The sequence below is a fragment of the Dama dama genome, chromosome 5, assembly GCF_033118175.1.
Source record: "Dama dama isolate Ldn47 chromosome 5, ASM3311817v1, whole genome shotgun sequence".
Lineage (NCBI taxonomy): Eukaryota > Metazoa > Chordata > Mammalia > Artiodactyla > Cervidae > Dama > Dama dama.
Window position 1 is genome coordinate 11,553,699 of NC_083685.1, and position 26,292 is coordinate 11,579,990.

At 46.3% G+C, this 26,292-nt stretch overlaps 1 protein-coding gene across 1 annotated transcript in view; it reads left to right on the forward strand.

Annotated features, from left to right (window-relative positions):
- RPH3A (rabphilin 3A) overlaps positions 1 to 26,292 on the forward strand; it is a 95,068-nt gene that overhangs the window by 55,184 nt on the left and 13,592 nt on the right. Inside the window, exons 6-14 of the mRNA XM_061140838.1 lie at positions 9,308 to 9,437; positions 10,970 to 11,056; positions 11,203 to 11,374; positions 13,361 to 13,399; positions 13,498 to 13,650; positions 15,387 to 15,473; positions 18,955 to 19,017; positions 20,909 to 21,148; positions 23,423 to 23,502. Of these exons, the coding sequence (XP_060996821.1) occupies positions 9,308 to 9,437; positions 10,970 to 11,056; positions 11,203 to 11,374; positions 13,361 to 13,399; positions 13,498 to 13,650; positions 15,387 to 15,473; positions 18,955 to 19,017; positions 20,909 to 21,148; positions 23,423 to 23,502 (1,051 nt within the window). The remainder of the gene's footprint in view (positions 1 to 9,307; positions 9,438 to 10,969; positions 11,057 to 11,202; positions 11,375 to 13,360; positions 13,400 to 13,497; positions 13,651 to 15,386; positions 15,474 to 18,954; positions 19,018 to 20,908; positions 21,149 to 23,422; positions 23,503 to 26,292) is intronic.

Here is a 26,292-nt window from a genome sequence, read left to right on the forward strand (position 1 = left end):
TCCTTTACCTGGCAGAGAGAGCAAAGATGGAAGTCATCGGGATTCTTAACAGCTAGGTCTGGGACTGGTAGAGCATCACTCCACTGGGTTCTACTAGAGAGTAGAAAGAGATCCACCTCTTCCTGGAAGAATGACTTACGCATCCAGGGGAGGAGGCTGTAAATGGGAGTTTTCTTTGGAGATTCTACTCCATTAGGCAAAAAGGGGAATTGAATATAAAGTTTCAGAGGTATCTCAAGGGATCCAAGGGCAGGTACACAGCCTAGACTCAGGAAAGTTCTGCTTCTCATCCACATCTTAGAAAATATAGTCGCATACTATAACTTCTTCAGTTGTTATAATTCTTCTTAGCCGTAATTCCAAATTCCCAAGAAAGGAACTCTGATTGGTCCAGGTCACCCTGAGTGCCCGCCTCTCATCCAATCAGCCGTGACCAGAGGTTCCAGGCTACACAAACAAGGATGCTGAGTGCTTCTCAAGAGAGTGCCAAGGTCCTTTGTGAATTGAACAGACACCCGGAGGGTGCCCACAGGACCTTTAAAGCATATTAAATCTGGAATTAAACATTTGCCTGGGGAAACTTGTGTGTGCAGGTTTTGTTTTTGTTTTGTTTCCCTGGTAGGTTCCTCCATGCCTTTATCATATTTCTTTCTATTCAGAGCCTCTCAAAGGCATTTGCTCATATATTCTGTCTGTAAGGGGACAGGCAGCCTGGTGGTTTCCATTCAAGTTTGATGTCCCTCAACAGATGGATCCGAAGAAGTAATTAGGGTTTGTCATTAACCTTGGTGTCCAAACACTGTGATGGAGGAGGAAGTCAAAGAGACACTGGGAGACCTGTTGTTGACAAAATCTGTTGGATTTCTGTCACCTCCCCATCTCAGTTCCACCATCCCCTATAGTCTTAGCACAGAATTTTTCTCAAAGTGTGGACAGAGGGAAAATGAGTAATAATGCTTGGAATTTGCTACATCTGATTAGCTAGGCATCTTTCCTATGGCTTGACAAGCTGACAACAAGCCAGGTCATCTTCTTCTCCCTGCTACTTTTTTTTTTTTAACTTGGAGTCCTAGACATTCTGTGGATAGAACTCAGGGGTTCTGGGGCATCCTGGTATTATAAACATAATTATCTGTGTATATGTGTTCATTTTTAAGAGGAAATATTCATAGATGTCATCAGGTTTGGGGGGATTCTGAACCCCCAAATGTTGAGAAACACTTAGTACCTCAGTTTTTCAAGGGATCAGATCAACACTTTCTTATGTCCATGCATCCTTAATAACATATGGAATCTGTTTACACAAGATGAAAACAGAGTGAGTGAATGAGTGAAAGTCGCTCAGTCGTGTCTGACTATTTGCGACCCCATGGACTATACAGTCCATGGATCTCCAGGCCAGAATACTGAAGTGGATAACTGTTCCCTTCTTCAGGGGATCTTCCCAACCCAGGGATCAAACCCAGGTCTCCCGTGTTGCAGGTGATTCTTTACCAGCTGAGTCACCAGGGAAGCCCAAGAATACTAGAGTGGGTTGAACTGGGGTCTCCTGAATTGCAGGCAGATTCTTTACCAGCTGAGCTATATGGGAAGCCCCCAATGAAAACAGATGTCTTCCTAATTCGTTAAGTAGTCCAGTGCCTGGCATAAAAGGAAGAAAGCAAATGAATGCATGTTGGATAATTCTAAACCCAACTGACTAAGTCTCTCATTGAATGATTTTAACTGAGGTTTACCAGACCTCATCTATAAAATGGGGAGTTGGAGTTGGACTATGTCCATCTCCAAGTCCATCTAGCCCAAGGTTCTTGAACCTTGACACTATTTACATCTGGAGACAGATAATTCTTTGTGATGGGTGTGGTTCTGTGCCCTGAATTTTTTAGCAGCATCTCTGGCTCCCTCCAACTGGATGCCTGTAGTAACTGGGACTGTTACCAAGCTGTGACAATCCAAAATGTCTCCTGACTTCGCCAAATGCCCCCTTGAGGGGCAAAATCACCCCCTGTTGAGAATCACTGCTCTAGCCTTCTTGCTGAGTGCTCAAAATAGGAAGAAGAAACAAATCAGAATTTTCCTGCAACCATAACTCAACTTCTAGGGAAATAATAATAGTTCACCCTTACAAAGCACCGAGTGTTGGCAGTGTACTCAAAGCTTTATGCAGATTCATCTATGTAACCCTCACAACAGCCTTATGCATTAAGCCATATTATTATCATTCCCATTTTACAGATGAGGCAACTGAGGCACAGAGAGGTTAAGCAACTTCCCAGGGTCGCACAGCTAACAAGCAATACAACTGGCATTGCAAACCCAGACTGGCTGGCTTCAGAGTTAGATGCGTATTCTGCTATTCTATAGAGAGATTTAAGCTATGGTTTTTCCAGTAGTCATGTATGGATGTGATAGTTGGACCATAAAGAAAACGGAGTGCCCAAGAATTGATACTTTTGAACTGTGGTGCTGGAGAAGACTCTTGAGAGTCCCTTGGACTGCAAGGAGATCAAATCAGTCAATCCTAAAGAAAATCAGTCCTGAATATTCATTGGAAGGACTAATGCTGAAGCTGAAGCTCCAATACTTTGGCCACATGATGTGAAGAACTTACTCATTGGAAAAGACCCTGATGCTGGGAAAGATTGAAGACAGGAGGCGAAGGGGACAACAGAGGATAAGATGGTTGGATGGCATCACCGACTCGATGGCCAAGAGTTTGAGCAAGCTCTGGGAGTTGGTGAGGGACAGGGAAGCCTGGCATGCTGCAGCCCATAGCATTGCAAAGAGTTGGACACAACTAAGCGACTGAACTGAACTGACTGATAGAGAGATAATCATTTATAGCCAAGCATTGTATTAGGAACTTTCAAATATGTTGCATTACCTTTAATCCCTACTGTATCCTCTCAGAGTGACAGACTACTGTCTTTACTTCACAGATGAGATTACTGAAGTTCAGAGAGGTTAAGTCACTTGCCCAGGGGCACACAGTCTTTTCATGGCCAAACCAAACTCTGAACTTGAATCTGTCTTTCCACATTATCTTATTGCCTTTCAAAGGTGCAGGTAGGCAATTGACAAATGACTTCATAGCTTCAGGGAAGTCAATAATTTACAGGGTGTCTCATATATTCACTCAGGTTAAAAGCTTCACTGTCACACACTTCTTCCTATAGTGGGGCAGTTCACCCTTCCCTGTCCCCTGTGGGCCTCAGCATCATATTCTCTCAACCCTACTTTCCATGACAAGAAAGGGCAGGTGCAGGAGTTAGAAAGAGCCCCAACTGTAAGCACTGAAAAGAAACAAAGGCTTCATTCTTCCAAAGCCGGTAACAGCGTCTGAGTAGCTAGACCCAGCCTCCAGTCCCATCTCTGCCACCTGCTGGCTGTGTGCCCTTGGTAAGTGACTTCCTGTCTGTGTGCCTCGATCCCGTCCCCTGTAAGATGGAGTGAATAATAAAACTGACCTCACAGGTTGTGTGGCTTAAGGAAAACAATGCGCAAGGAATGCTTAGCACAGCACCAGATAACTGTTGCTATTATTGGGTTTAAATGACCCAGTTCCTTGCCTGGCTGACCACATTAGCCCAGCAGAGCCCTCGGGCTTTCTCTCTTGGCTTCAGCCCTGACCCGGGGTGACCCCGTTCCCCAAAGTGCTGGGGTCCAGACAAGAATCCCATTGACCAATCCATCAGGGAGAGAGAGTAGGATCAACAGCTCCCCAGGTAGTGATGGTAATAAACAGCAGTAGAAATTACTGAGTCACACTGCATGCCAGCAGCATGGCTTCTTGACGAAGGGACTTAGTCATTTAAGGACAGGTTCCCGAGAGACCTTGGCATTGGAGTCTCAGACCAGCCCCCTTCAGAGCAGCCATGTTCACAGTCTAGATGACCCAATCTAGACTTCAGGAAATGCCAAGTCTAATAAACCTAAAGGTAGCATCTCCCCACTTGGCAATTGGGGTGATGGGGAAAGCAGCATGACTCTGGAATTAATGGTGTGTGTACATGAGAGAGAGAAAGAGACAACATGACATACTTTCTCACTTCGCTGTGTCTTACAAACCATTGTGCAATCATGCTCCACCATGGCTCTAAAGCCAGCTCTCTGTCTCCACACCATCAGTGATGGAAGCCCAGCTTTTCGTCATTTTCCTCACCAATTCAGGGACCAGCACGTAAAGCCAACACACCTTCCCAGGCAGGGTGTTCTCAGATCTGCAGCTCATCCTGTTAAACCTACTTTCTGGAGCAATTGTACATCCATTAGGCTTCTTTTCAACATTCATCAAGATGTTGCAGCAATGCTGGTTTGAAAGCTCTAAAGCAGTTGCCTGAACGTTTCTGGGGCCAATTTGGATTTTTTGGAGGGAGCCTGAGCTCAACAAACAAGCACTGTCAGATCTGCAGTTGGCTGGTATCCTTGTCTGCAGAAGGCAGCCAACTAGGGCTAGGCTCCTTGCAAAAGCAGAGTGTGTACAGCTGTGTGTGTGTGTGTGTGAAAGCATGTTCTGTATGCGGGTGACAATCACACCCGTGTTCCTGTGTGGTTGTATGTACCATCTGTGTGTGTGTTTAGAGATGGGCACATGAGTCCTGTCAGTTTCTAGTCACGGCAGCCCCTTTAAAAGCTTCAGAAAGATGGATTTCATGCGCAGATTTTAGCACCCTGGTTACACAGGGGAAAAAATGTGAGCATAGGGAGCTATTAAAGCCACAAATTTCCAGAAGAAATAATTAGCAGCAGCCACGACTGAGTAGTTACCGTGTTCCGGGCACTTTACAAAACACTCTCGTTTTATCTTTGAAACAATTCCAGGAAGCAAGGACTTTGTTTTTGTTAAATTTACAGATGGGAAACAGAGGCTCAGAAAGGTTATGTAACTTTCTTGAAGTCTCAGAGCCATAAAATCGCAAAGTCCAAATGTGTACCCAAGCAAGGTCACTGCAGAATGGACACCCCACCCCCTGCATCATAAGTGCCTCGCATTTCTATATTCTGAAAGTGTGTATGTGTGTGCAAGTGTTCATGCGCGTGTGCATGTGTGGAGAGAGTCTATGTTTTCTTGGAATTGAGTACCCAGAGAAGGTGATCAGAAACTCACAGAGTCCAAAAACTTAATTTGTATGACATCCACAGCCAGGCAGGGAGGAACTGCCCAAACCTTGCTACAGAGAAGAGGACTTGAATCTGATTCAGACATGAACCAGGTGGAGACAGAACTTGCATGCCAGATGGGGCAGGAATATGGGTGTACTGGATAGAATAACGCTACCCTGCAAAGATGTTCACATCCTAACCCCTGGAGCCTGTGACTGTATTACCTTCCATGGCCAAAGGGACTTTGCAGATATGATTAAGAATCTTGAGATACAGAGATTACCCTGGAATAGCCAATATGGGTCCTTATAAGAGAGAGGTGGGAGGGTCACAGCAAGATTGGAAAATGCTACCCTGCTGGCTTTGAAGATGAAGGGAGGGGCCACAAACCAAGGAATGTGGATGGCTTCTAGAAATTAGAAAAGGCAAGGGAACAGATGTTCTCGTAGAGCTTCCAGAAAGAACACAGCCCTGCCTGCCAGTGCCTTGACCAAGTGAAACCGTGTCGGGTGTGTAATCTCTAGAACTGTTATGTTGCTGTAAGCCAAGTTGTACTTTGTGACAACAGCACTAAGAAGCTAACACAGAGGGACTCCTTGAAGCCAGCTAGCATACAATGGCGTCTCATGGGCTTCCTGGTAGTGTACACTTTCACCACTGAGTTAGACCCATTGGGGACAATCTTATAGTTTCAAGAGGCCTGATCCAGCCCCATGTGTAGACAAAGTCTGGGGACCTGCCTGCCTCATTCCACCTAGAACCACTTTGGCATTTGAAACTCTCATTGTTCCAAGACTCCAGGGGCTCCATTCATATGTCCATACATTGTCTCAAAATGGGGGAAGTTGGGTTTCCTCTATCAAAAGCCCTTTCATGCTTTCTCATCACTGTTAGACCCAAGCCTTTGCAGGGAATGGCCCCTGTCCACCTCTCCAGCCTCATCTTCTGCCATCCCTCCCAAGCCCTGTTAAGCAACTCTCAACTCCCTTGCACTTGCTGTTCCTTCTTCTTCCAGTGCTTTTCCTCACCCTCTTTATTGGTCCAGCTCCTCTTTATCCTCAGGTCTCACTTCAGTGGTCGCTTTCTCTGAGGCCCCATCCTACTTAATGTCCCTCCCTCTGAGTTCTCACAGCTGGGCTTGTCCTTCAGAGTACTTACTCTGAGCTTAATTACGATGATCGATGTGGTCATTTAAAACATGTCTGAGTCTCTCACAAGAATGCTAGTCCGTGATGGCAGCCACCTCATCTCTTTTGTTTCCAGTTGTGTCCTCGCTGTCTACTGTCACATAGTCGTTTCTCCATAAATATTAGTCACATGAATGAATAGCCCGTCTGCGTCTATTTGGACAGCAAGGTCAGAGCACCTTGGGAATCCACTTCCCACCACCTCCAGGGGTTGTCTGTTGGTGCCCAGAGGAGGAGACCATTAACATAACCTTTCTGGTGCCTCCGGAAGCACCCTGGGGAACGGGGGATGCCCACCCAACTTCACTGGATAACCATCAGCTCCCCTTAAGCACCCAGCCTTGTGGTGGACAGGCTTCCTGGCTCTGAGGCACAAGTAGGAATCATACAGTTAATCAGGCATGTAAAGACATAACTAGAGAGTGACAGCCGCTTGCAGTGTCCCGCTCACTGGGTGCTTGATGTGGGGACATCAGACAGGCAGACACAGCTAGCCTGCCTGTGCGGGCGGGGCTTCTCTCAGTCAGGGCAGGCCCTTCAGTGTCAAACACAAGGAGATACCGTGACTCTTCAGCCTCAGCATCTGAGAATCCCTGAATGCTGCCCAGGGGAGGAAGCTGGAGGCGCATCTCATCCAACTGCTCACATCATTGTCTGGGGTGAAGGCACTCATTGACTGGATAAGGGGTAGGATTTAAGGCCATGGCTTTTAACCCTTGACTTACATGTTCTCTATCTCCAGTAAAATTACATGCTAATTTTATTGTCTCACATAAAGTAGCTCATATTTATTATAGAAAGTTAAGAAAGTATAGAGGAATTCAGCTAACTGGGTGCTTAAGGGAAGAGGGTAGCACAGGTATTAAAGAAGGCTATAAAAGTTACTCATAATCCCACCACGTGGAAATAATCATTGTGAATACTTCAGTGTGTTTCTTTTCTTTCTTTTTTTTTTTTTTTTTGGCCTAGTGCACACCAGGCAAATGTATTCAGATGAGCATGTTCCACGATCACGGTTCTGCATGGATTTGGAGGTTTTCCTCCACTTAACATAATGAGGAAAGCATTTTCTCGTGTGATTTGTCCCACTGCTTCCTTCCCAACTGAAGCATTTCTCAAAATGTGGCCAAAAATTCACCAGCACCAGGATCCCATAGGGAGCTACTCCAAACTACAGACACTTGGAACTCCTCCCAGTCCCATAGAATCTGAATGTTGAACACTCTTCTAGGGTAATCTAGATGGACCATCCATTTGCAGAACATACCCCCATGCGGTGGCTCTCAACAGGACCACAGGCTGAATACTGGTTTCGGGGTGTAATCAAATCCATAACTGAGAAGTTTTAGAGCTGGGACCCCAGGCGTTGGTTTTTTTTTTTTCCTTTTTTTAAATTCTTTCTGGGTCATTAACATGCATTGAAGGTTACACGTGTCTTTCATAGTGCACATAGGACTTCCCTGCCAAGACTGGTAACAAGAAACATTCCTTATGGGGTGAAGAAACTGAAATGTTTTATCACCAGGATAAAGACCCATCTATGACTCAGATCTTCCATGACATAATTTGGACTTAGTTTCCTGCAAAGTTTTATTTCCAAATTTACTCTCCTTGGCTATTCAGGCCCTCCCTGTTCAGGCCCTGGCATCTGGGACTGCAGAGAGGTTGTTTGAATGGTCAGGCTATAGGAAACACCCCCACACCTGCCACCCCGCTCATCCCTGTCTTTGAGCAGAGAAGGAAGCTCTGCCCAACCCTACTCCACTACCCTTTCTCTTTATTGGTCTGTACTGAATTCACAAGTAACAAGGGTCACTATGCTGAGAGGTCTGGATAAAGATCTTCAATCTGGTTTTCCATGCTGTTTGCTGCCACTGATAGAAGCTAATGAGACACTCCCAGTACAATGCATGTTAATGGGGCCTTTTGGAGTTGACAACTGAATGATGGAAGGAGCAAGCATCTTGGGAGGGATGCGAGAGTGTGGGTTTGCAAGTGGTGGCAGGTGAGCCTTCTAGGTTTCCTGAGTAAAGTATGCTGCAGTTTAGAATTGGGTCATCTGTCCCATGCTCTCTTCCTGAGCTGGGTTGGCAAAGCTTGACTTGAGGCAGGAGGCCACGAGTGGACTTGATGGAAAGCAAAGATGGTTTCCTGATGCAGAGAACTAGATTCTAGCCCAGGCTTAGTGCGCTCTGTGCTTTGGGACCGCGCCCTTCACCACCATCACCACCACTCATAGAGTGAGAACAAAATGTAACTACTTTCTGGCTAGATGAATCACTTCATCTGGCTGTAGATGAAGGGGAAAAAAATATGTGAGAACAAATGTGTGTCCAAAAAAAAAATATATATATATATATATATATGACACTGTGCAATTACCATCCCTGCCTCCATTAGCTTGCCTCATTGTCTCATAACATTTTGTAATTCTATGGCATTGAAAGGCATCTTCAAATTTGTCTGCTCCAGACAACTTCAAACTGTTTCTTTAGTGGAACCAACTTTCTGAAGGAAATCTAATTCAACAGCTCAAACAAATGAAAGAGATAAACACAGATGTACTCTGGATGAAATGGTGTTTTATAGCTCTCAGTATCACTCCCGCTATACCACTCCAGTGAGTGGCCCCAAGATGGTCTCTGAGGAACCTCTGGGGTGCCATAAAGCACAATTTGACAACGACCAACTTAGCCCAACACCTTCCCTTTTACAGATGAGGAAATTGCAGCCCAGAGAGGCAAAATTCAAGGCTAACATCCAGATTTCTCCACCCTACATTGAGGATTCTTTAGGGGAACAAGATGGCAGCTCAGTTGTTGGGTGTCTTACCCCAACTTCTGAGAAGTCAGAGGCAAAAAGATAGAATCATGTGTGCACCTTGGTACCTACCAGTGATCATCAGATACTCAAGAATATGTGACCCAAAGAAGGTTTAAGGCCATCAGCCAGATATTGAGGGAGATGCTACTGGTCCTGGTCCTGTAAGGTCTGTATAACCCTGACTCTGCTTCCAGGCGCCTGGTGGACCGCCTAGAGAACATGAGGAAGAATGTGGCCGGGGATGGGGTGAACCGCTGCATCCTGTGTGGAGAACAGCTGGGGATGCTGGGCTCCGCCTGTGTGGTGTGTGAGGACTGTAAGAAGGTACCATCTCCCTCCCCTTCTCTGCTTCCCTGTGCATCCTATGCAAAGGGCCTGAGCCTAGGTTCCAGGCTTTTGGGGGCCTTGGGTCTTAGGGATAGAGCTTGGATCCTGAAGGGTAATTGCCAGAATATGATTCCTTCTAGCACGCTCTTGTGCCTGTTCATGGTTCCTCCCCTGGATGTCATGCTGACCCTTCTATCCCTTTGAACCTCTACTCCATACAGGATGACCTTGGGAGAATGAGGCAGAACATGAACTATGGTTGAACTTACAGGTATTCTGGTTGTGACTTAGCAAGATATTGATCATCCTAAAGAGCATACTGGGGGACTTCCTGGTAATCTAGTGGTTAAGACTCTATGATTGCATCACAGGAGGGTGCAGCTTCAATCCCTGGTTGGGGAACTAAGATCCCATATGGCAAAAAAAAAAAAAAAAGTATGCTGGGTGTATGTCTACATACATGTGTACATGGAAAGCATACACAGCATGCTCTACCCTGGGTTATAGGACAAGCCATTTTAGAAAGCCCCTCTCCAGCCAAGTTAGGCCAAGTTAGACTTTGGTCTTCTTAAGCATTCACACTTTTTTTCTTTTTTTAAGTTATTTTGACATGTACTATTTTTAAAGTCTTTATTGAATTTGTTACAATATTGTTTCTGTTTTATGTTTTGGTTTTTTGGCCATGAGACACGTAGGATCTTAGCTTCCCGACCAGGGATCGAACCCACACCTCCTGCGTTAGAAGATGAGGTCCTAGCCACTGGACTGGCAGGAAAGCCTCAAGCTTTCACTCCTGGGGCTTGTACCCTCTCCACCTTGTACCCTCTGCTCAAGTTGTCTGCACTCGACCATTCCAGGACAGAAACACAACTGTCCTTGGGTCTGTCTGATTGCCAGGAAAGGACTTCAAGGGAACAGTCCAGCTTGAGAGATCTGTAATATCACCTGACTTCTCCTACTTGGGGTCCCAATTAGCATTTAGAATGGAATATTGGGGAAAGAGTATCTACTCCAAAAAACCTGCCTTCTGTATTCAACTAGATAGTGAGAATTTTGTGACCTATTTGTTTTGACTGGCAGGAAACTCAGCCAAAAGTATAATGTTCCATCACATAGTCACAGCATCTACTCAGATAACTTCCTTCTTCATAAAGAGTTGAACCTGTAGTCCTAGTCTAGGTTGTCTCCGATTCATTTAGGAAAGAAAGAAGAAATAAAGAAGAAATGGATAAATAGCCTCTTTTAAAAATTTATGTCAATGATCTCCCTGGTATGGATGCTGAAAACTCAGGCCCCACAGAGACTCTTGGAGAATCTCTGCATTGAAGGCTTGGGAATGACTCCAGTTCTTGTTATCAGAAATCAAGACTCAAATTAGAATTTTATTCTAACTGGCCTTGGTCATGGGAGGCAGGTGAGGAACAAGGGAGAATGGGGCTTCATTGCCACCCATCCCAGCCACTTCTGATTACCAGCAGCTCTGAACCTGACATATCTTGAGTGTGTGCTGGGCTCTGTTTTGTCCCCAGAATGTCTGCACCAAGTGTGGGGTGGAGACCTCCAACAACCGCCCGCACCCTGTGTGGCTCTGCAAAATCTGCATCGAGCAGAGAGAGGTGAGTGGACGGGTCCCTTTCAGCTCCTGGAGCCTGTTGTGTCAGTGCTCTGAGGGCAGGGAGCAAAGTGGAAAATTAGCATTCATCAAGACAGGAGCAGTAGTGCTCAGCTGCCATGTCTTCATCTTCTGCCTCTCCTCCTCCAGGTGTGGAAGCGCTCGGGAGCATGGTTCTTCAAGGGCTTCCCCAAACAGGTCCTCCCACAGCCTATGCCCATAAAGAAGACCAAGCCCCAGCAGCCAGTCAGTGAGCTTGTGCCCACTGCCCCTGAGCAGCCCACTCCTGAGCCCAAGCACCCTGCCCGGGCTCCTACTCGAGGTAGGAAAATACAGCCTCCTCTTTCAGGACCAAGGACAGATCTTGACTAACTGGTCTACCTGGAGGATGTCCTGACATCATGTCTGTGTTTCTAGCCAGCTGGTGGACAGCCAGCCAGCCTCTGGGCTTCAGTCTAGAACTCCTATGTCCCCTTCACAACTCAACCATGAGCCCTTATCAAGAGGGTAGCACAGCGAACTCTCCAGCAATGCCAGGCTGCCAAAAGGCTTTGTTGTCATCCCTGATGGAGTATTTAGAGGTACAACAGAGGTGAAAGTCAAAATTAGGAACTGAGAAAGACTCCCAGCACCAAAATGCACACTGGAGTCTGGAGGGCAGGGGATTGGAGGCTTGCTGAAAAGCCCTTATTTTCTCCTGACATTTCTTATATCAATCACCAGCAAATCTGAAACTGGACTAATTAAAAGTGAAAGATGAATAAAAAGGAAATTAGCAAAAAGAAAATTACTGCTACTGTGGATATTATCACTATTATCTATTATTATTAATTATTAAAATGATAATAAAAAGTGAAAAACAGTAAAAAGAAAAAATGTAACCTCAATAGAACACATTTTAATTTAATAAGGCCACTAAGACTGACCACATAAAACTCTTGCAGTACTTTTGATTAACAAAGTGATAAAAACTGGTCTGAATGACAATTCTGGAGTTGAGCGCAGTCAGTACTTCTGAAAGGAAAGTTATAGTTGAAGGTTGCAAAAATTGAAGTGCCCACTTACAGCTTCTCAAGGCACCCAGTACCATGTCTGACACTCAAAAGACCCTCAACAAATACTTTCATCCTAGAAAGGTGCGAGCAGTTTCTGCTCCTTGCAGAGACTCACCAAACTGTCAACATACTCTATATCCCTGAGGAGCCCTGGGTTTCCATCACTAGAGCATTTTTCTTCCTGGTTAAGCATTACTCCATCTCATTTGAGAAGACTGCCTAGCAAAACTGTCAACATCTTGAACATCTGAGGCCAGGAATACTGGAATTTGAATTCCAGGTTTGCCACCTACAAGTTGTGTGAGCTTGGATGAGTATTCTAATTTCTCTGAAACTCTTTCCTCATCTATAAAATGAGGTTAATAACTCATGGCGTTATTTTGAAGATTAAATGAGATGCTACAGGCATACCTCGTTTTATTGCACCTTGCTTTATTGCACTTCACAGTAATTGCAGTTTTTCACACAAAAATATGATCTGTGATCAGTGGTCTTTGATGTTACCGTGGCAATTGTTTTGGCATTTTTTAAGCAATGAAATACTTTTAAATTAAGGCATGTACATTTTTTAAGACATAATGATATTTCACACATAATAGACTTAGAATTATGCCCATGATATGAGCTTTCAATATTCTTTTAACCAGCAATTACTGAACACCTAGTGAGTTCCAGGCTCTGTTCTATGCCCTAGGGAGTCAGTGAATAAAGCAGATAAAATCCGTGCTCTCATGCAATTAAAGTTTAGTGGGACAAACAGATGCTCAACAAACAGCAAATGCAAATACAATAAACATCAGGTAGTGATAGGTGCCTGGAAGAGAAGTGAAACACATAGAGGGGGTAGAAGCTTCATGTTGGGCAGAATGGTCAGAGAAGGGCTGTCTGAAGAGATGATATTTGGGAGAAACTGACCAAGGTGCTTCAAAGTGCACATAGAATCTTTGGGAATATCGCTTGCAAAGGGCTTGAGGTTGGAGCATGCCTGATGAATCCTGGGGAAAATCAAAGTAAGTGAACAAAGTACATTCTAGAAACAATACGGAGCTGACGATCCCAGCTCATTTGCAAAGGAAATAATGTGATGTTGTAAGCAGTCTCTACATTACAGGGGAAGTTGGGAGAGGAAATTTTTAATTTTTTTGTATTTAGCTCTTAGGAATGGTGGACAGACCCTTTTGTGAGCTCCTTAAGTGATGCCTCTTCAAAAACATCAAATACATACCCCTCATCAATTTTTTCTTTCTCTGCAGGTGACGCTGAAGACAGGAGGGGCCCAGGTCAGAAGACAGGTGGGTTCCGCCGACTCTGTCTTCTACTCTGGGGACAGGAGTCCTTTCCCCCATTCCTCTGGTGCCTTTTCTGCATTCAATTCATGTTTTCCTTCCAGGCCCTGACGTGACCTCTGCTCCTGGGCGAGGAAGCTACGGGCCTCCTGTGCGCAGGGCCTCTGAGGCACGAATGAGCTCTTCTGGCCGGGACTCAGACAGCTGGGACCAGAGCCATGGCACAGCTGCTGGGGACCCCAGCCAGAGCCCAGCAGGTGAGAGAGATGGGCAAATCCAGACAGGCTTCCTGGAGGAGGAGAATCAAAAGGAATGGGGAGGATAGTGTTTTATCCATTTATTCATTGGCCATTGATAGACATTCAGTGAACACTTGTTGAATGAGTGAGTGAGTCAATAGATGGATGAACAAGAACCAAAATGAACAAGCAAACAAGCTGTGTTAATGCAGGACCCTGGGACAAGACCTGGGGATTAGTTAGTCCCAGCCAGAGGTGGCCAAATACTTTCTGTTCTGAGCATTCAAGCATCTCTCCTGTGAAAGAGGTTTCAATTCACAACTTACCTGGTGGTCCAGAGGTTAGGACTCAACACTTTCCACTGCAGGGAGCATGAGTTTGATCCATGGTCAGGGAACTAAGATCCCACAAGCCACTCAGCATGGCAAAAAAAAAAAATCAGGATTTTCCTGGTGGTCCAGTGTTTAAGACTCCATGCTTCCAACTCAGGGGACATGGGTTTAATCCCTGGTTGGAGAACAAGGATCCCACATGCCACAGGGTGCAGCCAAAAAAAAAGGATTTATTATAAAGCCTACACATTTTTATTTCTGGAAATAAAAGTTATACATTTTTTAAAAGGATCTAAATTCAGGAAAGGTAGGGATCCAGCCCAGTGAGGTGAGAGAGGAAAAGGCATTCTTTCAGGAATGTCTTACCTTCTGGGTACCAGGAGCTGCTATGTGTATCATCTGCATTTGATCCCCCAGCAGCTCTGCAAGAGGCAATAGAACCTAACAGTCTCAGGTAGAATCCAGAGATCAAACACCTGAGTTCAAACCCTGTCTTTGCTACTAACCAGCCAGGAGACACTAGGTAAGCTCCTTAACTCCTCTGTGCCTCAGTTTACCCGTTTGTAAAATGAAGCTCATAAAGCACCCACCTCACAGGATATGAAATTAAATAAGTTCTTATAAATAAACATCAGCCCTTTGTTATCAAGTGGGTAGAGTTATTGCCTGCATGAAGCATCTGAGGTTCAGAGAGGGTGAGTGACCAGCCCAAAGACACACAGCTTATAAAAGAAAAATCTGGGATGCAAAACTAAGTCCTCATGAGGATAAGAACAGTCTTTCAGGAGTTCCTCAGACATCCAGGGGTTAAGACTCAGTGCTTCCACTGTAGGAGGGGCATGGGTTCGATCACTGGTTTGGGAACTAAGATCTCATATGCCACAAGGTGTGACCAAAAGAGAAATCTGCTTGATACAAGTACCAAAATAAATTCCAAATTGATTTTTAAAAATAAAACAGCTTTTCAATAATAAATTATCAACATCTACCAGATGTTGCGTGTTTACTATATGCCAGGCACTGTTCTGAGCACTTTACATTTATTGTATCATTATGTCTCCACCGCAGCCTGTGAGCTAGGCACTGTTACCCCCATTTGACAGACGAGGAGACTGAGGCCCAGAGAGGACAGGTCATTTGTGCAAAGTCACAGATGTTGGGAGCAACATTATAGAACCTGGGCTTTTCAGTACCCACGTTGCTGCTGTGACTCGCTCGGGGGATCTAAGTATTGACGAGAGAACACTGAGGGGAGGAGGAGAGAGTCTGAAAGAGCCGAGAACATCCGGGAGCTGCGTCCAGTTCACACCCAGAGGGCGGTACCTTCTGCCGGCTCACCAGTCCCAAGCTGCTTCCTGCTTTGACTGCGTGTGTGTGTGCGTGTCTGTGTGTGTGTGACAGACTCTTTCCTTTCCCCTGCAGGTGTGAGACGGGCCAACTCAGTGCAGGCTTCTAGACCTGCCCCAGCCTCAATGCAGAGCCCGACACCTCCCCAGCCTGGGCAACCAGGTACCTGACACCCACTTGCCTGCCCAGGTCGTCACTCAGCTGTGACCCCAATACCTCCCACCCTTGCTTGCAGAATCTGCTGGGCTTTTTGCAAAGCTGCAGCCACTGCCAAACCCTAAACTCTTCCAAGACCCTTAGAATGAGTAACACTCCAGGCTGGGAGCCGAGCAGGGGTGGGAGGGGGATGGGTAGTGTCATATCCACCTAAATGCAAAAAGTGACAATATTTCATCCCCCAGTGTGTCCCACCTTCCAGTATTGTCACTCCACTCTCACAATTCTCACTACATACGTCTACCATCTGCCCTCTTATTTCCTTAATATTTTCTTCAAATTGACCTCCTTTAAAAACATAACTGAGCCAAGTTGTTATCATAAACTCTCTCAAGGAAAATTTAAGGACCTTGGACTTTAATGAAAAGGCAAATGTTCTCAGACAGGTATGTGAGATTCAGGAAGAAGTAGTAGGCAAGAGATTAGTAATATAAGAAAATTTGAGCACATGTGGCTTGTATAAAAGAATGGAAATAATTCCTAATAGGTGCATTTAAAAAGCTGTTATTTTAGGTACTTCCCTGATGGTCCAATGGCTAAGACTCCATGCTCCCAATGCAGGGGACCTGGGTTCAATCCCTGGTCAGGGAACTAGATCCCACATGACACAGTTAAGCACCCTGCAACAAAGACTGAAGATCTCACATGCTGCAACTAAGACCTGGTGCAGCCAAATAATAAATAAAATATTTTAAAAATTTTGTTATTTTAAAAGAAACCTATAATAAAGGGAAACCAGTATTCCATACCAGAAAAAAAAGAGAGTGTATGATTAATAGTTTGCTGGGGCAGTCATGAATATTCATTGAAAGGACTGGTGCTGAAGCTGAAGCTCCAATACTTTGGCCACCTGATGTGAAGAGCCAACTCATTGGAAAAGACCCTGATGCTGGGAAAGAGGATGAGATGGTTGGATGGTATCACCCACTAAATGGACATGAATTTGAACAAACTCCAGGAGATAGTGAAGGACAGGGAGGCCTGACGTGCTGCAGTCCATGGAGTCTCAAAGAATCAGACACAACTTAGCGACTAAACAGCACAAAGGGCAATCATAACAAATATCATAAGCTGGGTAGCTTAGAATAAAAGGGACGTATTGTGTCACAGTTCTAGAGGCCAAAAGTCCAAAATCAAGGTGTTGCCAGGGTTGGTTCCTTCCATGAGCTGTGAGGGAGGATGTGTCCCGGCCTCTCCCCTTGCTTCTGGGAGCCTCAGGCATTCCTTGGCTTGTAGAGGTATCTTCACATCATCCTCCTTCCATGCTTGGGTCCTGTGTGTCCAAATTTGCCCTCGTTATAAGGGCATAGTCATATCGGATTAGGGCCTAGCCTAATGACTGCGTCTTAACTTGGTCATCTGGAAAGACCCTCTTCCTAAGTATTCACATTCACAGTGACTGAGAATTTGGACTTGAACATCTTTGGGGTAACGCAATTCAACCTATTGTAGAAGCTATTATAAAAATTAGTTTACTGGGTCTTCTGTGGTGGTCTAGTGGTTAGGAGTCTGCCTGCCAATGCAGGGGGACATGGGTTTGATCCTTATTCTAGGAAGATCCCACATGTCATGGGGCAAATAAATCGATGTACAACAACTACGGAGCCTGTGTGCCTAGAACCTGTGCTCTGCAACAAGAGACACCTGGACAATAAGAAGCCTGTGTACTGCAGTGAAGAGTAGCCCCCACTCACCACAACTAGAGAAAGCTCTCACACAGCAACAAAGACCTAGCGCAGCCAAAAATAAATGAATAAATAAATCTTTATTTTTTTTCTTTTCCATTTATTTTTATTCGTTGGAGGCTAATTACTTTACAATATAGTAGTGGTTTTTGCCATACATTGACATGAATCAGCCATGGATTTACATGTGTTCCCCATCCCGATCCCCCCTCCCGCCTCCCTCTCCATCCCATCCCTCTGGGTCTTCCCAGTGCACCAGCCCTGAGCATCCATCTCATGCATCCAACCTGGGCTGGTGATCTGTTTCACCCTTGATAGTATATTTGTTTCAATGTTGTTCTCTCTGAACATCCCACCCTCGCCTTCTCCCACAGAGTCTAAAAGTCTGTTCTGTACATCTATGTCTCTTTTTCTGTTTTGCATATAGGGTTATCGTTACCATCTTTTTAAATTCCATATATATGCATTAGTATACTGTATTGGTCTTTATCTTTCTGGCTTACTTCACTCTGTATAATGGGCTCCAGTTTCATCCATCTCATTAGAACTGATTCAAATGAATTCTTTTTAATAGCTGAGTAATATTCCATAGTGTATATGTACCACAGCTTTCTTATCCATTCGTCTGCTGATGGGCATCTAGGTTGCTTCCATTTCCTGGCTATTATAAACAGTGCTGCGATGAACATTGGGGTGCACGTGTCTCTTTCAGATCTGGTTTCCTCAGTGTGTATGCCCAGGAGTGGGATTGCTGGGTCATATGTCAGTTCTGTTTCCAGCTTTTTAAGGAATCTCCACACTGTTTTCCATAGCGGCTGTACTACTTTGCATTCCCACCAACAGTGTAAGAGGGTTCCCTTTTCTCCACACCCTCTCCAGCATTTATTGCTTGTAGACTTTTGGATAGCAGCCATTCTGACTGGCATGTAATGGTACCTCATTGAGGTTTTGATTTGCATTTCTCTGATAATGAGTGATGTTGAGCATCTTTTCATGTGTCTGTTAGCCATCTGTATGTCTTCTTTGGAGAAATGTCTGTTTAGATCTTTGGCCCATAAATCTTTAAAAGATTAATGTATTGAAGATAAAACAGTGCAGTGTTATTCTCAGTACCCTGGCCTGCTGAAGGTTTGGAGCCTGAGGCCTGTCCTCTTTTGCTTTTTCAGAAGGGACACTTATGAAGGTTAGAGATGTGTGAAAGAGAAGTAGCACCTCAGTAAGACTTTTCCCATGATGGGATCAGTATCAAACCAATGGATCCCAGAATGACTTTCTCACTGTGTCATTGAATGTTATTTTTATTTCATGCCCCAAACCTGTGGCTCTCTCCCACATCCTAAGCTTTGGAAATGTAGTTGTAGAGAATCCTCTGGACTGGTAATAACCCTATAATAATGGTGGACACAGAGCATGGACTCGCCTGTTACCTTGCCAAGTGGTTCTTATTCCATTAGCTCGTTGACCTCATAACAGCCAGCAAAATGTGAAGAGCAGGTATCACCAGCCCCACTTCACAGAGCGGGAGGAAGCTGAGATTCAGGAAGGAAGGACTGGGGCTTGAAGCCAGGCCTCTCCAACCCCAGGACCCCCCCAGTGGGACTGTTCCTGCACCCCTGGATACCTCTGCACATCTTCCACTGCCCCTGGGCCTGTGTCTGCACCGTGAAATGAGGGGGGCTTGGGGCAAACACTCGATGCCGCCTTCTCTGTTCCAAACTTCTTTCTCTCTTTGCCCCACTCAGGGCCCCCAGGAGGCAGCAGACCCAGTCCGGGGCCGATGGGACGCTTTCCAGATCAGAGACCAGGCAAGTGTTCACTTCTTTCTGTGCCTTTGTGGGTGACCACCTCTCTTTCACTAACTGGGAGAGAGAGAGTGACAGAGACAAGAGATAGAGAGACAGAGGTGGACGGAGAGAGAGAGCAGGGGCTACCAGATGTTGGCCCATTCTGCTTCCTGAGACCTAGCTGATGATCTCTAAGGGATCCCCCTAATTCTAAAACTCTAGAGAGTCCGTACTAACATTAGATGGACAGAAAATGACAATACATACAGTGGTTAAGAGCCCAGGCTGCCTGGATTCAAATCACTGCTTCTTCACTTCCCAACTGTGTGACCCTAGGTAAGTCACTTAACGTCCCTGAGCCTCAGTTTCCTCATCTCTAAAATGAGAATAACACAAAGACCTATCTTATAGAGTTGTTGGGAGGATTAAGTAAACTGATACATAGAAACCTTAGCACGTGGCCTGCTGCCCCTGGGCCAGTGTCTACACCTGTGAAATGGAGGCAGGGCGGTGCTTGGGGCAAAACACTCAAATGATGTCACCTTCTCTGTTCCAAACTTCTTTCTTTCTTTGCCAAGATCACTCCAAGTGACAGTGATTATTACATGATATATATGTAACAACCCCAGTCACTACAACGTATTCACTGCTTGCTGATGCACCAGTTACTGTGTGATGTGCTCAGTTCCTCAGTCATATCTGACTCTCTGTGACCCCATGGACTGTAACCCACCAGGCCCCTCTGTCCATGGGGTTTCCCAGGCAAGAATACTGGAGTAGGTTGCCATTTCCTCCTCCAGGGGACCTTCCCGACCCAGGGATCGAACCCATGTCTCCTGCATCTCCTGCATTGGCAGGTGGATTCTTTACCACTGAGCCTCCTGTGCATATATTAGAAAAAAAAGTTTAAATAATAGCTATTACTTTGTCAACAAAGGTCCGTCTAGTCAAGGCTACAGTTTTTCCAGTAGTCCTGCATGGATGTGAGAGTTGGACTAAAGACAGCTGAGTGCTGGAGAATTGATGCTTTTGAACTATGGTGTTGGAGAAGACTCTTGAGAGTCCCTTGGACTGCAAGGAGATCCAACCAGTCCATCCTAAAGGAAATCAGTCCTGAAAATTCATTGGAAGGACTGATGCTGAAGCTGAAGCTCCAATACTTTGGCCACCTGATGCAAAGAACTGACACATTGGAAAAGACTCTGATGCTGGGAAAAATTGAAGGCAGAAGGAGAAGGGGACAACAGAGGATGAGATGGTTGGATGGCATCACTGACTCAATGGACATGAGTTTGAGCAAGCTCCAGGGGTTGGTGATGGACAGGGAAGCCTGGCGTGCTGCGGTTCATGGGGTTGCAAAGAGTCGGACACGACTGAGCGACTGAACTGAACTATTTGAGCATGTTCAGGTCTTAAAATTCACCATTTTGGGGATGAGGAAACTAAGGCTCAGAGACAAATCACTTGCTCCAGGACACACAGCTGAGATTCAAACTCAGGCTGCCTGGCTTCAGAGCCCACACCAGTGAGCGTTCTCAGTGAGGTCTGTTTTGCCTCCATTTCAATCAGCCCATGGGTCTTGTTATAAAACATAGATTCCAAGGCCCCGTCACAGGGCCTTTAGATTCTAGCTGGGGCCCGGGAACCTGCCTTTTTGCAAACCTTCCTTGGGTGGTTTCGATAAAGGCGACATCTGAGATCTGGAGGACAGCACAGTGTGCCCCACCACCACCCAAGGGAAGTGACAGGCCCCCCAGTGCAGAGCAGTGGGTGATTCTGGTGCAAAGCTTGACAAGTACCTGGTTCGTTGGCGCTCATCACTCGCAGTAACACTGCAGCAGTGGTCATCACTAGAGTTCCAACACAGGGACTCAGCAGCCTCTTTCTCGCCCTCTCCCCATCTCCCCTGCAGAGGTGGCTCCCAGTGACCCTGACTATCCAGGGGCTGCCGCCCCACCCCGGGAGGAGAGAACCGGGGGAGTCGGAGGCTACTCGGCAGCTGGAACCAGGGAGGACCGAGCGGGCCACCCCCCGGGCCCCTATTCCCAGGCCTCTGTGGCTGCTCCCCAGCCAGTGGTGGCCCCGGCCCGTCAGCCCCCACCCCCTGAGGAGGACGAGGAGGAAGCCAACAGCTATGATTCAGATGAAGCAAGTAGGTGACTCGTAACAGAGGGGTGGCTGAAAAAGTCGCTTCAGTGGTCGCACCCTGGGAAACAGGAATGGGTCTGGGGACAGCCCTATATACCCCAGCCCCCCATAAACATATTAGCCAAGTTAAAAAAATACAAATTTGTGTTACTAAATTCACTATATGACATCAGCTTTCTGAAATATAGGTGCTATATGGTTTTTCATCATTGTAAAACACACATAACGTCAATGTTACCTTTTACATCATTTTTTATGAGTACAATTCAACTACATTCACAATGTTCTACTGGGTGATTTCATAGAATCATCATATGACCCAGCAATTCCACTCCTAGGTATATACAAAGAGGCGTATGTTTTAATAGTTTCCCAAACTCTTCAGTGTGTCTTTCAAAAGTCATTTTTTTAACCATGATTTAAAATTTTCTGGTATTTCCTCTTGCATCCATCCACTCGATGATTTATAAAGTGTCAACTCTATGCTTCTCTCACTCAGAGCCTGAGTCCCAAGGGGACACACACACACACACACACACACACACACACACACATACACACACACACACACACCCCAGCGGCACTTCTGGGTGTGGCTGGGCGCTGCAGGGGAGACCTGGGGTGGCCTTTGTGAGCTGGAAGGAAGCACAGATAGGTCGTGTCTGGACCTGATTCACGTTGTGGGGTTGGAGGGACATTCCAAGAGCTGCTGGTCAGACCGGGAGACTGGACCTGCTCCGAAGAAATGGACCAATGACTGTAATCAGTGGAATGGCTTTGGCCCTTCATGTTATCTCTCCTCATTGTAAAAAGGGGAGTGAATACTCCTCCCATGCAGGGCTGAGGGGAGGGTAAACTGAGTTACCTCCTGAGAAAGGGCATCGAAAACGAGAAGTCATTTTATATAGTAGAAAACACACACAAGACGTTTTGTATGGTACAAAGTACAAGTACAGGGTAAACTGAGGTACCTCTTGAGAAAGGGCATCAAAAACCAAAGATCATTTTATATAGTACAAAACACACATGAAGAGGTATTATCACGCAACATGCACATCAGAAGTAATGATAGTAATAGTCAACACTTGCTGAGCACTTATTTTGTGCCAGGCACTTTTCTAAGTGTGTTACGTGCATGTACTCACTTTAACCATCCCAGTGAGTCTAGGAATAGTCGATTTTCTTATTCCGATTTCACAGATGGGGAGATGGAGTCTCAGAGAGGTTCAAGGGCTTGTCCTAGTTCACATGGCCAGTGAGTAAGAGGGGCCGACCGTCAGTCTCAACGCTGCAGCAGATCGGAGGCCAGACCTGGAGGAAATACCAGCTGTCCTGTCTCCCCCAGGGGTCGTGGGGCTGAAGACTTGGGGGAAAGGAATCTGAGCTGTCGGCCACAGGCTGCTTCTGCTCTGGAAAGGCACCATGTCTATCCCACCAGAGCGGTGACCACTGCTCCTTCCATCCACCTGAAGTGTCTCTTCACTGACCTGCCAAGCCTAGAATATCCCTCCCAGTCTATGTATATCCCTAATAGAAGCTGTCCTTGATGATTTATAACAAGCCTGTCTCTGTATTTGGCTCCCTCCCTCACTCATCTCTGTATTGACAAGTATTTATTGAGTGCCGACTAGGTGCCCCTAAACTGTCATAAGTGCTAAGGGTACCATGGCCAAAACAACAACAGCAAAAATGACAGACAAGATGGCTGGTCTAATGGAACTAGCATTCTAGTGGAAAGACACATAATGTACCAATGAGTTGATTTCAAATAGAGATAGAGCATGGTGAAGGAAATAAAATAGGGTGAATGACCAAGTAGGTAGCTGCTTTAGATGGAGCAATCAGAGAGGGCTTCTCTAAGGAGGTGGCATTTAATTTAAACTGAGAAGTGGATAATGGGAAGTCACCAGCCACATGAGGATCTAAAGGAAGTGCATTCTAGACACAGGCAACAGCAAACGCTAAGACTCGTTTATTCCTTCGGCAAGTCAGTGAGTGCCAGCCGTGTGCCCTGTGCTGTGCCCAGCGGGGACATAGCAGGGAACAAGGCGGTCACAGCCTTACCTCATGGCTCTCAACCTAGCAGATAGAAGTCATTGACTAGTGCCGAGGGCTCGACGGAAGAGGAGGGTCTCTGAGGATGAGGAGTCCAGATAAGTCTTCCTCTCCCCTGGAGGCTCAATGCCTATCCCAGACTGGACACATGGTAAGTGCTCAGGAAATGTTTGTTGAATGACTGAATGAGTGTCTTCTTGGTACCTGCCTCTGTCCTCTTCAGCCACCCTGGGTGCCCTGGAGTTCAGCCTTCTCTATGACCAGGACAACAGCTCCCTGCACTGCACCATCATAAAGGCCAAGGTGGGTGAGGGGGCCAAGCTGGGGACCGCTCAGTATGCTCTGGCGTTTCTAGGGGGCTTGGGGAGGGCGTGTGTTATCAGGCCTGTCTCCTGTCATGGCCTTGTCTATCTGTGACACTGACAGTAATGAGAAAAGTGCAGGAATTGGCCACGGCTAATTCCTTTAGGGGAGGACTTCCTGTGGGGATGGCCCGGGAGGGGTTTCACTTAACTGTATCTGCCTCCTGGGGAGGAAGGCAACCAAGCTTCAAGGGCAGAGCTGAGACCTGCCCCATCCACAGCCTCTGGAGGGCACCGCAGAGGTGTCACCCGGCAGGCATTGACAGCTGATCTTGACAGCTGACATGTCACTGAACAGCTCCTTCTACAGATGTGGCTGTCAAGCTGGAGTAGCAGACAGTCAGGGGCCTATTGTTGCAGATCGGGTGCGCTAAGTTACCTCAATAGTGTCTGACTCTTTGCAGCCCTATGGGCTATGGCCTGCCAGGCTCCCCTGTCCATGTGATTTCCCAAGCAAGAATACTGGAGTGGGTTCCCATTTCCTACTCCAGGGGATCTTCCCGACCCAGAGATCAAACCCACATCTCCTGTGGCTCCTGCATTGGCAGGCAGATACTTTACCGCTGAGCCACCTGGGAAGCCCTGTTGTTGCAGATACAAGGACAGTCATCTGGTTTTCTGAGGGGGCAGGAAGGGCAGACCAGGTTGGAAGAGCATCTCTACGCTGCAGGTTCCAGGGGCAGTGAGCCGACTTCACTCTAGCCCCCGAGGAAAGCTGGATGATGCCAGTGCCAACCCCAGGAAGTACTGAAAACTAACCAGGATCTCCCCTGCCCCAAGTCTGGTCTAGAGAGAACAAGCAAGGCTCAGGAACCAGACTTCCTGAGTTCTAACACCAGCTCTACTGCTCCTAGCTGTGGGACTTGGGGGGAGTTACTTAACCTGTCTGTGCCTTGGGGATAATAGTAGAGCCTCTCCCATAAGGGCGATGGTGAGTGTTACACAAGGTAGCTGGGTATCCCAGTTTGCACAGGTGGTCCCCATTATGTCTGTTGCCTTGCTAAAATAATTAAGAACTCTCCTTCCCACTCACAAAATGTCCCAGTTTGGATGATCAGTGATGTGTGAAATGCTTAACACAACTTCTAGATCAACACACCCAGGTCACTTCTTCAGCAGGTGTTTAGATGCATTTACACCCCACCTCCAGTAACACAGTGATGTAAGGCCCTACATTATCTTGTTTAATTCTCACAGGAGCCTCTGAGGAAGAGATTGTTATTAGCCCCATTGTACAGATGGGAAAACTGAGGCTTAGAAAGTTAAAGCCTGAGGCCACTCAATGGTAAGGGATAGAGCTGGATTTGAATCTGGAGGTAATGGCCTCCAGCTTTAGAAATGGGAGAAAGCTACAACATCACAGCCCCCTTGAGACAGGGGCTTAATGACTTAGGGGCTAGGTTGGTAACAGAGACAAGAAAAGCATGTGGAAAGTGTTAGGGAATGGTAGTAACTTTGGTAAACTGGTATGTTTACCAAACCAACATGTTCCAGTTTCAATTTGAAAACCACGACATCTGCTGATTTGCAAACTCACAATCCAAGCAGACATTCCAGAAATGTTTATTAAATAGCTACTGTGTACCAGGAACTACCCTAATGCTGGAGAATGTTAGAATGAGTGAGAATAGGCTGTGCTCTCATGAACTTTGTTCTGGAAATGGATAAGAAACCATCACCATTGCATCTCCTGAGTATTATTCGGGCTTCCCTGTCGACTCAAGCAGTGAAGAATCCACCTGTAATTCAGGAGACACAGGAAACCCAGGTTCCATCCCTGGGTCAGGAAGATCCCCTGGAGAAGGAAATGACAACCCACTCAAATATTCCTGCTGGGAAATCCCATAGACAGAGGAGCCTGGTGGGCTACAGTCCATGTTGCAAAAGTTGGACATAACTGAGCGGCTGAGCACTCCAGCACACACGAGTATTATTCACCCTCTGGGGCTTTCTACAGATTATTTTGTCCCGTTTAATCTTCACAACAGACCTATGAGGAAGGTTCCATTGTCATTCCCATTCTACAGACGGGGAAGTGGAGACCCGGGGAAGTTAAGGGACTTGCTCACGTCACAGAGCCAGGACGAAGTGGAGCCGGGATTTGAACCAGTGTTGTCTTACCCACTAGGCTACCCAGCCAGATTTACCCCTTGCACCCTACTTTGTGGCCTCCTGTCCCCATATAGTACTAACAAACACTGGTCATACTTAACTTATGCCAGGACCAGAGCTCAGCCTTCACAAATGAGCTCCTTTATTCCTCCAAGAATCCCCTGGAGCATTGGCTGTGCTCAGCCCCATTGAACAGATGGGGAAACTGAGGTTCCCAGAGATCACAGGACATAACACATGGGATTGGAGATTAGTGCTCTAAAAGGAGACCATGGGAGCCCAGAGATAAGACACCCACCCAGCCAGGGCCTAGGGAGTGGACAAAGTGTATCTAATAACAAGCCCAACTTAACTCCTACCCCAGACAGACTCCTCTCCCTATGGTTGATTTGAGCCCCAAGTCAGCTCTGAGAGGGACCAGACAGAGACTGTGATCTCCATCACATGGATGGAGAAACTGAGGTCTCAGAAGCAGGTGAAGAGGCCAGGGCCAGAACGTAAGCCTCCTCTCCCTAGCCTTTCCTCCTCTCCCACCCATTCTGGGACATGTCCTTCCATCTCAGCAGTAACAGTCCAACCTTGATGGAGCACTTCCTGTGTGCCAGGCACTGTGCCAAAC